Genomic DNA, 10,846 nt, shown 5'->3' on the forward strand with positions numbered 1-10,846 from the left:
AAAAAGTGAAATCTTGTTCACATAAACACCTTTAAAAGAAAAAGAAAATAGTCCTCAAATAAAATAAAAAAAGTAAAATTATATTTCAAAATAATTCAGTCTAATTTCTCAAGACTAACCCTTGGATTGTTTTGCGAAGTTCACTATTTTGAACAACTTCAAAAATCCTATTTGAATAAAATTCCGCGTTTTCTTGGAATAGTGCGTCTTAGGCAACCTTTACAGAACAAAATCTATATTAAAAATAACGTGATACCTTTATAATAAAAAATAAAACAAAGATAAAAGTAGAAAATGAAAAAGCAGGTAAATATCCCTAAAGTTTCATTCAAATTTAAACAACAAACGTTTTTCTTAGAGAGAACAAGATGATAACACCAAAAAAAGGAGATAATCAAAAGAAAAGAGTCACTTTTTAGACTGGGGAGGCAGAAAACTATGTCAACTTTTACTTCACTCATTAATTGACAAAACCTAGTTATGGAAAAAATATTATTTTCAACATTTATGTTTAGTTCTTCGAGCTCATGTCGTCAAATATGAGTATAGACGAACTCAATGAAACCTAACATCAAGTACATGCTAATTAGCAGTAACAGAGGGTGAAGGATCGTAGATATTTTTTGAAGGCATTGACCAGCTCAACTAGAAGAAGCTGCTTCCTTATAATCCTCTGTCTCACTAGTTTCACCTTCTTGAAAGCTTGGAGCTTTTGGGAGAAGTCCAAGAACTTTGAACATGAGTTGATCAGCATCAAAGTCATTGTTAGGTGTAGTGAGAAGCTTTTCACCAGTGAATATGGAATTTGCACCAGCAAGAAAACACAATGCCTGCTCAGGCATGGAGAACCGGACTCTGCCAGCAGATAACCTCACCATTGATTTTGGCATTATTATGCGTGCTGTGCCTATCATGCGAATCATCTCCCATATTTCAACAGGCTGAAAATAATGCAGACAATTCAAATCAATGTTGACAGTGTAAACTGGTATATGTGACACAAGAGTCAATAGGTTTCAAGCAATTCCAGATGATGCATCACTCCGAACATGGTCTAAAAGCAACCCTAATAATACCTACATACAATAATACAGCTTTGATCTCTGCTTGTTAATTCTTTTTTTTTTTATTAGCAAATGTTAATTGTTAGAATTTTGGTAGTGGGGGAGTTGAATACGAAGTTTATCAGCAAATGTTAATTGTTAGAATTTTAAAAACACGCTCAATAAGGTGATTGACATTCAATTGCTATTAGTTTAGTTTAATAATTCAACTACTTAATGAATTTACCTTTTGATTCTCAAGTGGGGTTCCCTTCACAGCAACAAGTGCATTAATGGGAACACTCTCTGGATGGGTGGGAAGTGTTGACAATGTATGTAACAAACCGACACGGTCCTCCTCTGCTTCTCCAAGTCCTATGATTCCTCCTGTAAACAATTTTCAGCTGGTCAAACCATTGTATGAAAGATAACCCTCCTCATTACAATGAGATATTTTACTGCATATAATATATCATTTATATTCATCACTAATAATGGATGGCACAATCATTGTTTAATTGATGAGAAAAGATAAACAGCAAATTTAGGTTTGTTTTGAATAGATACAAAACAAAACATTTAGATTTGATAGCTAGTGATGTCATGGCTTAAAAGTTAAATAAATATTGGTCCCTCTAAGATACCCACTTAAACATAGCTTGCTTTAAGGGAAAAAAAATAGAAATTGTAACATAAAATCTGTGTAAAAGATAGTTAAAGAATTGAAGTCCATTACACATTGAAGTTATAACTGTTATAGCAAATTACTAGTAAGTTTGATTACACTTTAAGTTCATATAATTACCAGAACAGACATTGATCCCTGCATCACGAACAAACTCAAGTGTTTGTAGGCGCTCATCATAAGTCCTTGTTGTGATGATGTTTGGATAATATTCTCTTGAAGTGTCAAGATTGTGATTATAGGCCGTGAGACCTGCCTTTTTGAGTTCAAGAGCCTGCTGTTTCTCCAGCATGCCAAGGGTACAACAAACCTCCATCCCCATTTCCCTGTAATAAGACAGATACCGAAAGTGTTATCATTTTCAGGGAAGAAAAAACTACATTTCATTTGAAAGCTAATAAATAAAACATTCAGCATACTTTACAGTCTCCACCAACCTTTAATTTATGCATTTATCAAACAAATCAACTTAAGAAGACTTATTTTGCTATCATTCTGTAGAAAAACTGACACATAAAATTATGTTGCATTACCTTATGTCTTTCACATATTCAAGGATCTGGTTGAAGTTGGTCTTTCTTCCTAGTGTATCCCTCCACGCAGCACCCATACAAAAGCGAGTGCTCCCAGCCTCTTTTGCCTGCAGGAAAAGGATTATCCGTTCAAGAAAAAAGAACGGCACCACAAGAACAAGACATACGAAGAAAAGAAATGTTTGAAGTGAATACATAACAGTTATCCATTCATGATGTCATTTGAGAAGCAGATTCAATAATGATAACACAAGACCAAATGCTAGAGATCAATAATGACATATGAGAAAAATTGTACCCGCTTTGCAGACTCTAGAACAGCATCTTTGTTCATAAGGCGTTGGCCTTTGATTCCGGTGTTATACTTAGATGATTGAGGACAATAAGAACAATCTTCACTGCACCCTCCTGTTTTGATAGACAGAAGAGTACATTGCTGCACTTCCCTGAAGTTATGGGCATGTCTGTGAACTTGAGCCTGACAAACCAAATCACCCCAACAATAGAAACAAAGTCTTGGTAAATTTACAACAATTTTCATTATGCATCTATTATATATAATATGATTATAGAGTTTGTAAGACAGACATATGAGAGTGGTTAAATTACAAATCCAATAACAGGTAAATAAATAGGTCCAACACTATCCCCAAAAATAGACTCCAACACTATCTTAATCTTAAACTTTAGACTTGTGCTTATCTCAACCCAAAAATTAGCTCACAGAACAATGGTCGTACTCAATTATATTCATTAACAGTGAATACGAAATCTTTGACACATTATTTTCAACAAAAATAATGGACTTCCTCTATAAACGTAACAACTGAAAACAAAAACAAAAAATGGATTTTTGCAGAAACCCATTGAAACAAAAAGTAGAAAGAATTACCCCGTGGAAGAGAAGATCGAGAATGGGAGAGTCGTAGATGGATTTGACTTCGTCTCGGCTCCAATCGTTTCTGGGGCCTTCTTTGATGGTTCTCTCAGCATGAACTGCAGCCGCTGAAGCAGAGAAACAAGCGTGGGAAGAGTGCAACGCCCAGAGGGAGGGTCCTCGGAAAATGGGTCTCACCAAAAACATGTTTTTGCTTTGGAATTCGAAGTTGGGCAACACAAATCTCAGTTTTAGCTCCGACAACAGAAGACGAGAGAATGTAGATCGAAAGATAGTATAGAGATCTGCGAATATAAAGAGGACGGAAAGAACAGAGAAGAGTTTTTGCTTTTGTTTTGGTTTGTTAAGAATTGTTGGGACTTCGGAGTTTATAGTGTGAGTGTTTGTTTGGCGGCCTCAAGTGATGACTCATTCCTTCTCTCTTCCAACTCCAGAGGGAGCAGTAGTTGCCACTGCACCTACCCCACCCTATTATTTTAAATATATATATTTTGTAAGTAAAATTATAATAAATAAAGAAAAGAAAAACAATTATTACGATAAAAATAAATTATTTCAGAGCTTATAAATAAATAACGTGGCCATGTTGAGATATAACGATATAAATAAAAAAATGTAATTTATTTTTAATTTTGTTTCTCTTTATGTTAAATAGGTATTAAGATGGTTTAAAACGTGTCTTGGGTTAAAATTAAAAAGGTGTTATTTATCAAATCATAATATCCTAAGATAAAAAATATTTAGATTTTAATCTATAATATATTTCAATTAACATTAATACTAAGTGGTTTGATTCATTTTCATTTTGACACAATGCATATGCTAATGTCAATTTTGTGAAAGATATCAAAATGAAAAAAAAAAAGAAATAAACAAAAATGAATCATATAAAAATTGTGATGTATCAAAATTTGAAATGTATTACTTGTCAAACAAAAATCTCATCAAATAAAAGACAACTTCGATATCGATATTAATACTAATTTAAATAATACAATGCAAATAAAATAAGATTAAAATAAATCATGTAATTAAATATTAAAACAAATTACTAAGAAAAAAACTTAAATGCTTTTTATTTACGATAAAACTAAAGTTTGTAAGTAAAGATCGAATTTTAAAAAAAAAATATTTAACCAAAATAAAAACAAAAAACAAAAAAAATATGGACCATGTATGCATTTTAATCATAAATAAATTTTGAACAGCTTAGATCTGTGAGGAGCGAGGTGTGCATCGCAATTTCTAATTTTCCGATAAAACTAATAATATTATCAACAGGACAGAGACACACACCTGTGTAATAAGGGGGTGAGTTACGAACGATTAGGTTTTCTTTTCGCTCTCTGATTCGATCGATTTCGATTGTTGAATTCGTCCCATCGCAGAGCCTTTAAATTTGTAGTTGTATGTTGCTTGGACTCGATCTGAAGCTGATCGATCAAATGTATCGCGCGATCTAACTTCGATTTTTGTTTGAGTTGCAGGAGCAACGATGGTGGTGCCGCTGCTCAGTGTTTTCATTCTTCTTGCTTTTGTTCCGAATGGATTGTTAGCAGTTCCTTCAACCGTCCCCGCATTCCTTTGGTCATCACATTATGAACTGTAACTCCTGATTCTTATCTTCTTCTCTTTTTTTTTTTTCTTGTTTGCGTCAGTTCACAATTCTTACTTCCTTATTCAATTATATCTACTTGCTGTGTTCCATGCTGTATGGTTCGTGTGGATGTGGCTAATAGCAAACAGCTTTGGTTTAATTTAGTTATTGCCGAGCTTGTTATCGGTTTTTGTGATTAGGACAAGGTAGGGCTAATCTGGAAGCTGTAGAATGGGGAATTTCGGTTTTGTTGGAAGGAGTTTGGGTATTCTACGGTTGTGTTGTAGAGTGGATTAGCCTGTAGAACCCCATGTCCGAAAGGTTGTAGAAGAAGAAAATCGAGGGAGGAATTGAAGTAGTGAAAAACCCACTCTTCATTTATAGGTTTTTCACTGGCATTAAACACGCGCTTTGGTTCAGAAGTAGGAGATGGATTTTCAGGATCATTCAAGAAAACAGCAGATATGGTGTACTTTAGGGCTTGAAATTTTGTGGATTTGAAGTCTAGAGTGAGAAATGAAAGCAGTGGATAAGTGAAAATTAAGAACAGGGATAAAACAAAAAGTGTTGGTAAAATATGTTACATTCTCATTTAGTTCTTATTGTCTTTAGTGGCAACTGATATCATCATTAAATTGAATTATACTTCATGTGATTTATTACATGTAAGAATGAGTTTGTGTTTTGTTCTTGAATATTCCCTTCTTGTGTTTGCATATATACTATAGCAAATAATAAAATCGTTTATATCTTACTGGACTGGACCGTTTCAGGGCCTCTGAAACTGGATTGAAGGAATCTGTAAATTATCAAGTCATTTCTCCTCATGATCTGGCAAAGTCTGTTATATCTGAAGCTGGCTGGTCAAATTTTCTGGTATTATCTTTATCTTCATGATTGGTTTCTGATTATGTACTCTGCAATTCTCTCTACCCTCAACCTTTATGAAGAAGAGGATATTTTTCTGTCCCTATTTGTGATAGCGTTAATCTTGTTCCATTTATTTCTATTGTTGTTGTTGCTTAGTGTTTTTAATTTTTATATATTTTTGATAGTGCAAAGGAAAGAATTTTGACAAGCCTCTGGATCTGGCACTTTTATTCATTGGTAGAGAGGTAATATCTTTCAAGCTTCTATATAGATAATAGAGTTGATATTGCTGCTTATGTATCTATTGTTACTTTGTATTAGATTCCTACCAACCAGTGCAGCGGCATCTGTTGAGTAAACTATGTTGCATTTTTCTTTTGCAGCTACAATCTTCAGATTTAAGCATGAACAAACATGCAGACTCGGCCATTTTAGACCTGCTCAAGGTGAGAGAATTGTGACATGCAGTCTGTGTCAAGTTTCATGTTGAGTAAATATGATTTGAGATTTCTAAGGCTATGTTTGGATCAATGGTAGAGAATGGAATGGAATCAATCAAAGTATAATAGTGCGGAATGGAATAGATTAAAAATGTCATTCCATTTTTGAGTATTTTATAATAGAATGGATCAAATGCCCCATTCATTCATTTGGAAAAAGAACGGAACAGAATAAATTATTACTTTTATATTCTTATATTAACCCTGTCTTAGAAATATAAATCCTTAGCAGATGAGGTCTATGAGATTGGATTTTGCAGACTATGTTATCTAGTGTCAATGGCATCAGAACTTTTGCCATGCACCTTCGAAGTTTGAACCCTCACTTATCTGTGTCACAACAGAAGTTCGCCCAACCAACCACCATCTCTATTGTGCTACTCACCATAAACCTCTTCCATGTGCTAGCCTTAGACAGCAAAACCCAATTGAACCTGGATCGTCATTAGTAGAGCCTAATCCTTATTAGAGTAGGGTCACAATCAAAATTGTAAACTCATCTAACCCGATTGCCACCTGATTCTTCATTTCAACACTTTCTCACCACCAAAGTCAGAACTCATCCATTTCTTCATTCTGTGATATTTGTATTTAGATAGAAGTGGTAAAAGAATGAGTTATTGCTAAAAGAATGAATTATTTTGATGGAATGAGATGCATTGAACTTCGTCACTTGCCATCCTATTCCATTATATAATTTATAGTCCATATAATGGAGTTTGGGTCTATTCCATTATATATTTTTCCTGTGACACTGTTCCATTTTTATGAACAGAACTCTTTTGCCAGATCCAACACTTCTGTGGCGTTTCCCTATGTTTCTGCATCAGAGGATTTGCTTTTGGAGAAAACTTTGGTTTCAGGACTTTCTGAAGCCTGTGGAGATGGTACGGAAATTGCCAATGTTGCTTTCCATGGATCTTGCTCCGTGGGTGGTACAAATCATGTAGAAACCACAGCTTTGCACTCAATACAAGTAATCAACAAATTAATGTGACAAGGTCCATTATGGTATCTTGGGTCCTGTAACGGTGACCTGATGCCCTTTATTTTCCCAATGACAGGACTATTTGACAAAGAGGATGGAAGATAGTCACAGGGGCAAAACAGATTTGGTCGTGTTCTGCAATGGGGGCTCTCAACCTCTTAAAAATGTGGAGAGGTCACAATCTGAAGGTACATACACTTTTACGTATGTTATGTGTTTTGCTACATATGAATTTGGTTAATGTTTGTGTTTGCTGTGTGTTTGTAGGGGAAGTTTTATCCAAGCTTATCAGTTCCGTGGAGGAATCTGGTGCAAAATATGCTGTTCTTTATGTGTCAGATCCCGCCAGGTCAATCCGGTATCCTTCTTACAGAGAACTGCAAAGATTTCTAGAAGAAGGTGCTGAATCAACCAATTCCACAGCGTGTGATAAAGTCTGCCATCTTAAATCATCTCTTTTGGAAGGAATTTTTGTGGTAAGCTTCTTTGTCCATTTTCTCAAGTGCGGTAGCTCGATGACTTGCAATGCCTTGTTTTTAATTCCTTTTTTCTTTGATGATGTATGAATTCTATGGTACCAAAACTATACTCTCGTTGGGCCTGCTTGTGTAGATTGCTGTCCCCATGCCACCAGTTTTAACAATGCGAATATGATAATATCATGACATTTAGTAACGCATCCTGTCATCCTGTAATATTTCAGCATTCTCAGCCTCCCCCGACTTGGGAGGTCTTAGACATTTATTGCACTTCCTCCTTTACAAATTATGTAATTGGTTAAATTTCGTTTCTAACAAATTTTAACCAGTCTTATGTGGCAGCATTCCTTGTAGAAATGTCCTTCAATCTAATATTTGAAAACATGGTAATAATGCTATAGTATTTTTAACCAATGCATAAGTGGAGCACAACTCTTAAAATACTTAGAAGTTGTCTAAGAATCCCCCTCCCCATGCTGTCAGTCCCTCATGGATTTACATGAAGTATTACAATTCAAACGTCCTATAAAAAAGATGAGGAGATCATCTAATAACTGTCACCTTCCATGTATACTTGGTATCCCGTGCAATATGTAACCAAGTGACGTGTAATCTTTGAGAGTCTTGTCCATTTAATTTTTCATTGATGGTTGGGTTTTTCTAACTTCATATCTATTATTGTCAAATTAGCTTCTCTCACCTTTTATGCTTCCCCTTGATACGCCCCAAGACAGCAATGATGACTTATCATCATCACTTGTTAGTGGGTTTAGAGTTTGTGGCTGTCGAGTGTTATTTATCTTATTCTGATATGATTGTTTTTTGTGATAATCCAGGGTATAGTTTTGCTTATAATTTTGATATCGGGCCTTTGCTGCATGATGGGAATCGACACCCCAACAAGATTTGAGACGCCACAAGAGTAATGATTCGTGTATCGATGCTAGAAGTTGTTGTGATGCTTGGTCTACTGGATTAAGATATTACTGTCGTATTATTTGCGATTTTTACGGAGGCTCTGATAAGTGTTCTGTAGTTGATGACTTATCTCAGGGACTTTTCATAATGAATTTTAAAATAATTTGTATCAGTATATAAAAATAAAACTTCAATGGTAGGTTTAATTTTGATCCCGCTACCACTAGTTGTAAAATTTGAAGAATTTTCAGATTATTGTGATGTATTGTTTTTCTTACTGTCCGCAAATTTGATCCACTCGTTGTGCATAACTGCTGATCGATGCATTTCCAAGTTTATATGAAGAATGTTTAGCAAAATGGTAAAAAATTAAATTAAATGTTGCGTTAAAAATTAAAGAAATTAGAAAGTAGACAAGTGCAGACGAAGGAATTCTGGTAAGGGTTCTGATTGAGAGGAAGTCATTAACAATTGGCCTAAATTAAGAGTCTAATTTAATTTTACAAAATTATCTATAGTGGAAATATAAATAATAGGATTTTTGTTTCCTAATTTTGGTTGAAACAAATAAAATAGTTTGTAACACATGTTGTATGATTCATTCTGCCCTCTCAATGGTTACGGTTCAATAAAAGTTAAATATGTTTCTAATAATTTATTTCAATAGGTTTGTACATTTGTTACATTTTCTCTCCATTTACTTCCACTTCAACTTACATTTATGGCAATTTATTTCCTTTCAATGAACATTCTTGTTATTTACATGAATGGATCTTCTTTTCCTTTCAATGAACATTCTTGTTATTTACATGAATGGATCTTCTTTTCGTCTTAATTTCACTTTCACCTCCATTTTTCTTTACTCAACTTTTTATACTTCGAGTGACTTCAATTACTTTTTTATGGTCCATAATTGCTTTTTATTTTGATTATTTAAACCTTACTATTCAACTGTTCAATTAAATTGCATTATCATCCTTTATTCTTTGTTGTTTAAATTCCATCAGTGTCAAGTTGTTTCTTTACTTTTATGCCCCTTCATGGTGTTGCTCATTCAAATGCTTTCCAAATTTACTTGTTTTACTTATATTTGTCATCTTAATTCAAGCTACTTATCGTTTCTCAATGTCTTAGAATTCTGCTTTATATAATAAACTATTTTTTTAATTATTTATATTATTTTGATCAAGATATATCTAGAAAAAGTGCTGCATTACTTAACAATTGAAGTGGTAGTTTATAACTACCATTATCTTGTATTTTTTTTTTCAAAACAAAATTGTGACGGAACAATTGAACTCTAAAAAAAAATAATATGTGTCGATCTTAGCGTGAAAAGTTGAGTTTAAAACCATTTATAATTTGATTTGAATAAAACTAAATTGAATAAGATTTTGTAAAGAAGTATTTTTACTTAGTCAATCTCATAAAATTAATCTCTTCGTCGAATTAATCGTTGGCTTATGTTAATTCAAATTAGATTTAATGCCAAGTCTTCTGTAGTGTATTTTATATCAAACAATAAATTGAGAAACTACATATTAAAAAGAGATTTCGTGACTTTTTTTTTGCATAAAATATTTAAGCTGAAAAAATAGCTATAATTAAAAAATTACTTTACTTATGTGTTTTAAATAAATTTTATGAAAGTAAAAGAAATTAAATTATATGATTATTTATGATTGATTGAAAGTATAAAAGATCTAAAAAATATATTTTAAGGTTACTTTTCAATTGACAGATTTGCATAAAAACTACTTTTCAATTGACAAAAGGAGACCTTTTTCTGAAGTAAAAAGATTACCAAAGAGGGTTTTTTTCTCTATCATCATACTTTAATTAATAAAATATTAGTCTTCTAAAGCAACATTACTAATTATAGGTGTGAAATAAGAAAGAAAAAGTTATGGTTTATACTATTTAATCAATTGAGAAATGAAATTCGGAGCCATTAATGAACCTACGAGAATATACAAAGGAATTATTCGTAGGCACACTCATACTATGTTCTTGTTTGGTAGCTCATTTGTTAGGTATATGTAAAAAAATATTTGTGAATTCTTTTCGTATTCTTGTATATTTATGGATACTCATAAATATCTATATATTTTATTTTTCAATTTAAATAAAGTTATTTAAAAGCAATTCTTTAAAATATAAATTTAGATAAAAATAATATTTTTTAAATAAAATTCAAATCAAATTATTTCATAAAATTTTAATACGAACTGGTACTGAATATAACAAATTTGTTATTACTTTAAAATAACGATAAAAACATAAATTTCCAATACTTAAAAATCATTTCATAAAACTTATAATAAAATGATAATAT

At 32.7% G+C, this 10,846-nt stretch overlaps 2 protein-coding genes across 4 annotated transcripts; one reads left to right on the forward strand and one right to left on the reverse strand.

Annotated features, from left to right (window-relative positions):
- Positions 1-391: 391 nt before the first annotated feature.
- Positions 392-3,611, reverse strand: LOC114170716 (biotin synthase, mitochondrial). Its single transcript, XM_028056259.1, has 6 exons — positions 3,154-3,611; positions 2,560-2,739; positions 2,262-2,368; positions 1,849-2,054; positions 1,291-1,430; positions 392-941 (listed from the first exon to the last, which is right to left on the reverse strand). The coding sequence occupies exons 1-6, from the start codon at positions 3,343-3,345 to the stop codon at positions 642-644; spliced, it is 1,125 nt and encodes a 374-aa protein (XP_027912060.1). The 5' UTR covers positions 3,346-3,611; the 3' UTR covers positions 392-641.
- A 734-nt stretch (positions 3,612-4,345) lies between these two features.
- Positions 4,346-8,799, forward strand: LOC114168133. 3 transcript variants are annotated; one of them, XM_028052866.1, is made up of 9 exons: positions 4,346-4,470; positions 4,647-4,764; positions 5,530-5,632; positions 5,812-5,871; positions 6,010-6,072; positions 6,902-7,102; positions 7,191-7,302; positions 7,382-7,590; positions 8,430-8,799. In XM_028052866.1, the coding sequence occupies exons 2-9, from the start codon at positions 4,655-4,657 to the stop codon at positions 8,517-8,519; spliced, it is 948 nt and encodes a 315-aa protein (XP_027908667.1). In that variant the 5' UTR covers positions 4,346-4,470; positions 4,647-4,654; the 3' UTR covers positions 8,520-8,799. The 3 variants fall into 3 exon arrangements, with proteins under 3 accessions (XP_027908667.1, XP_027908666.1, XP_027908668.1); XM_028052865.1 differs by having other exon boundaries at positions 4,435-4,566; XM_028052867.1 differs by having other exon boundaries at positions 4,452-4,489.
- Positions 8,800-10,846: the final 2,047 nt, after the last annotated feature.

This window comes from Vigna unguiculata, chromosome 11 (assembly GCF_004118075.2).
Source record: "Vigna unguiculata cultivar IT97K-499-35 chromosome 11, ASM411807v1, whole genome shotgun sequence".
Classification (NCBI taxonomy): Eukaryota; Viridiplantae; Streptophyta; class Magnoliopsida; order Fabales; family Fabaceae; genus Vigna; species Vigna unguiculata.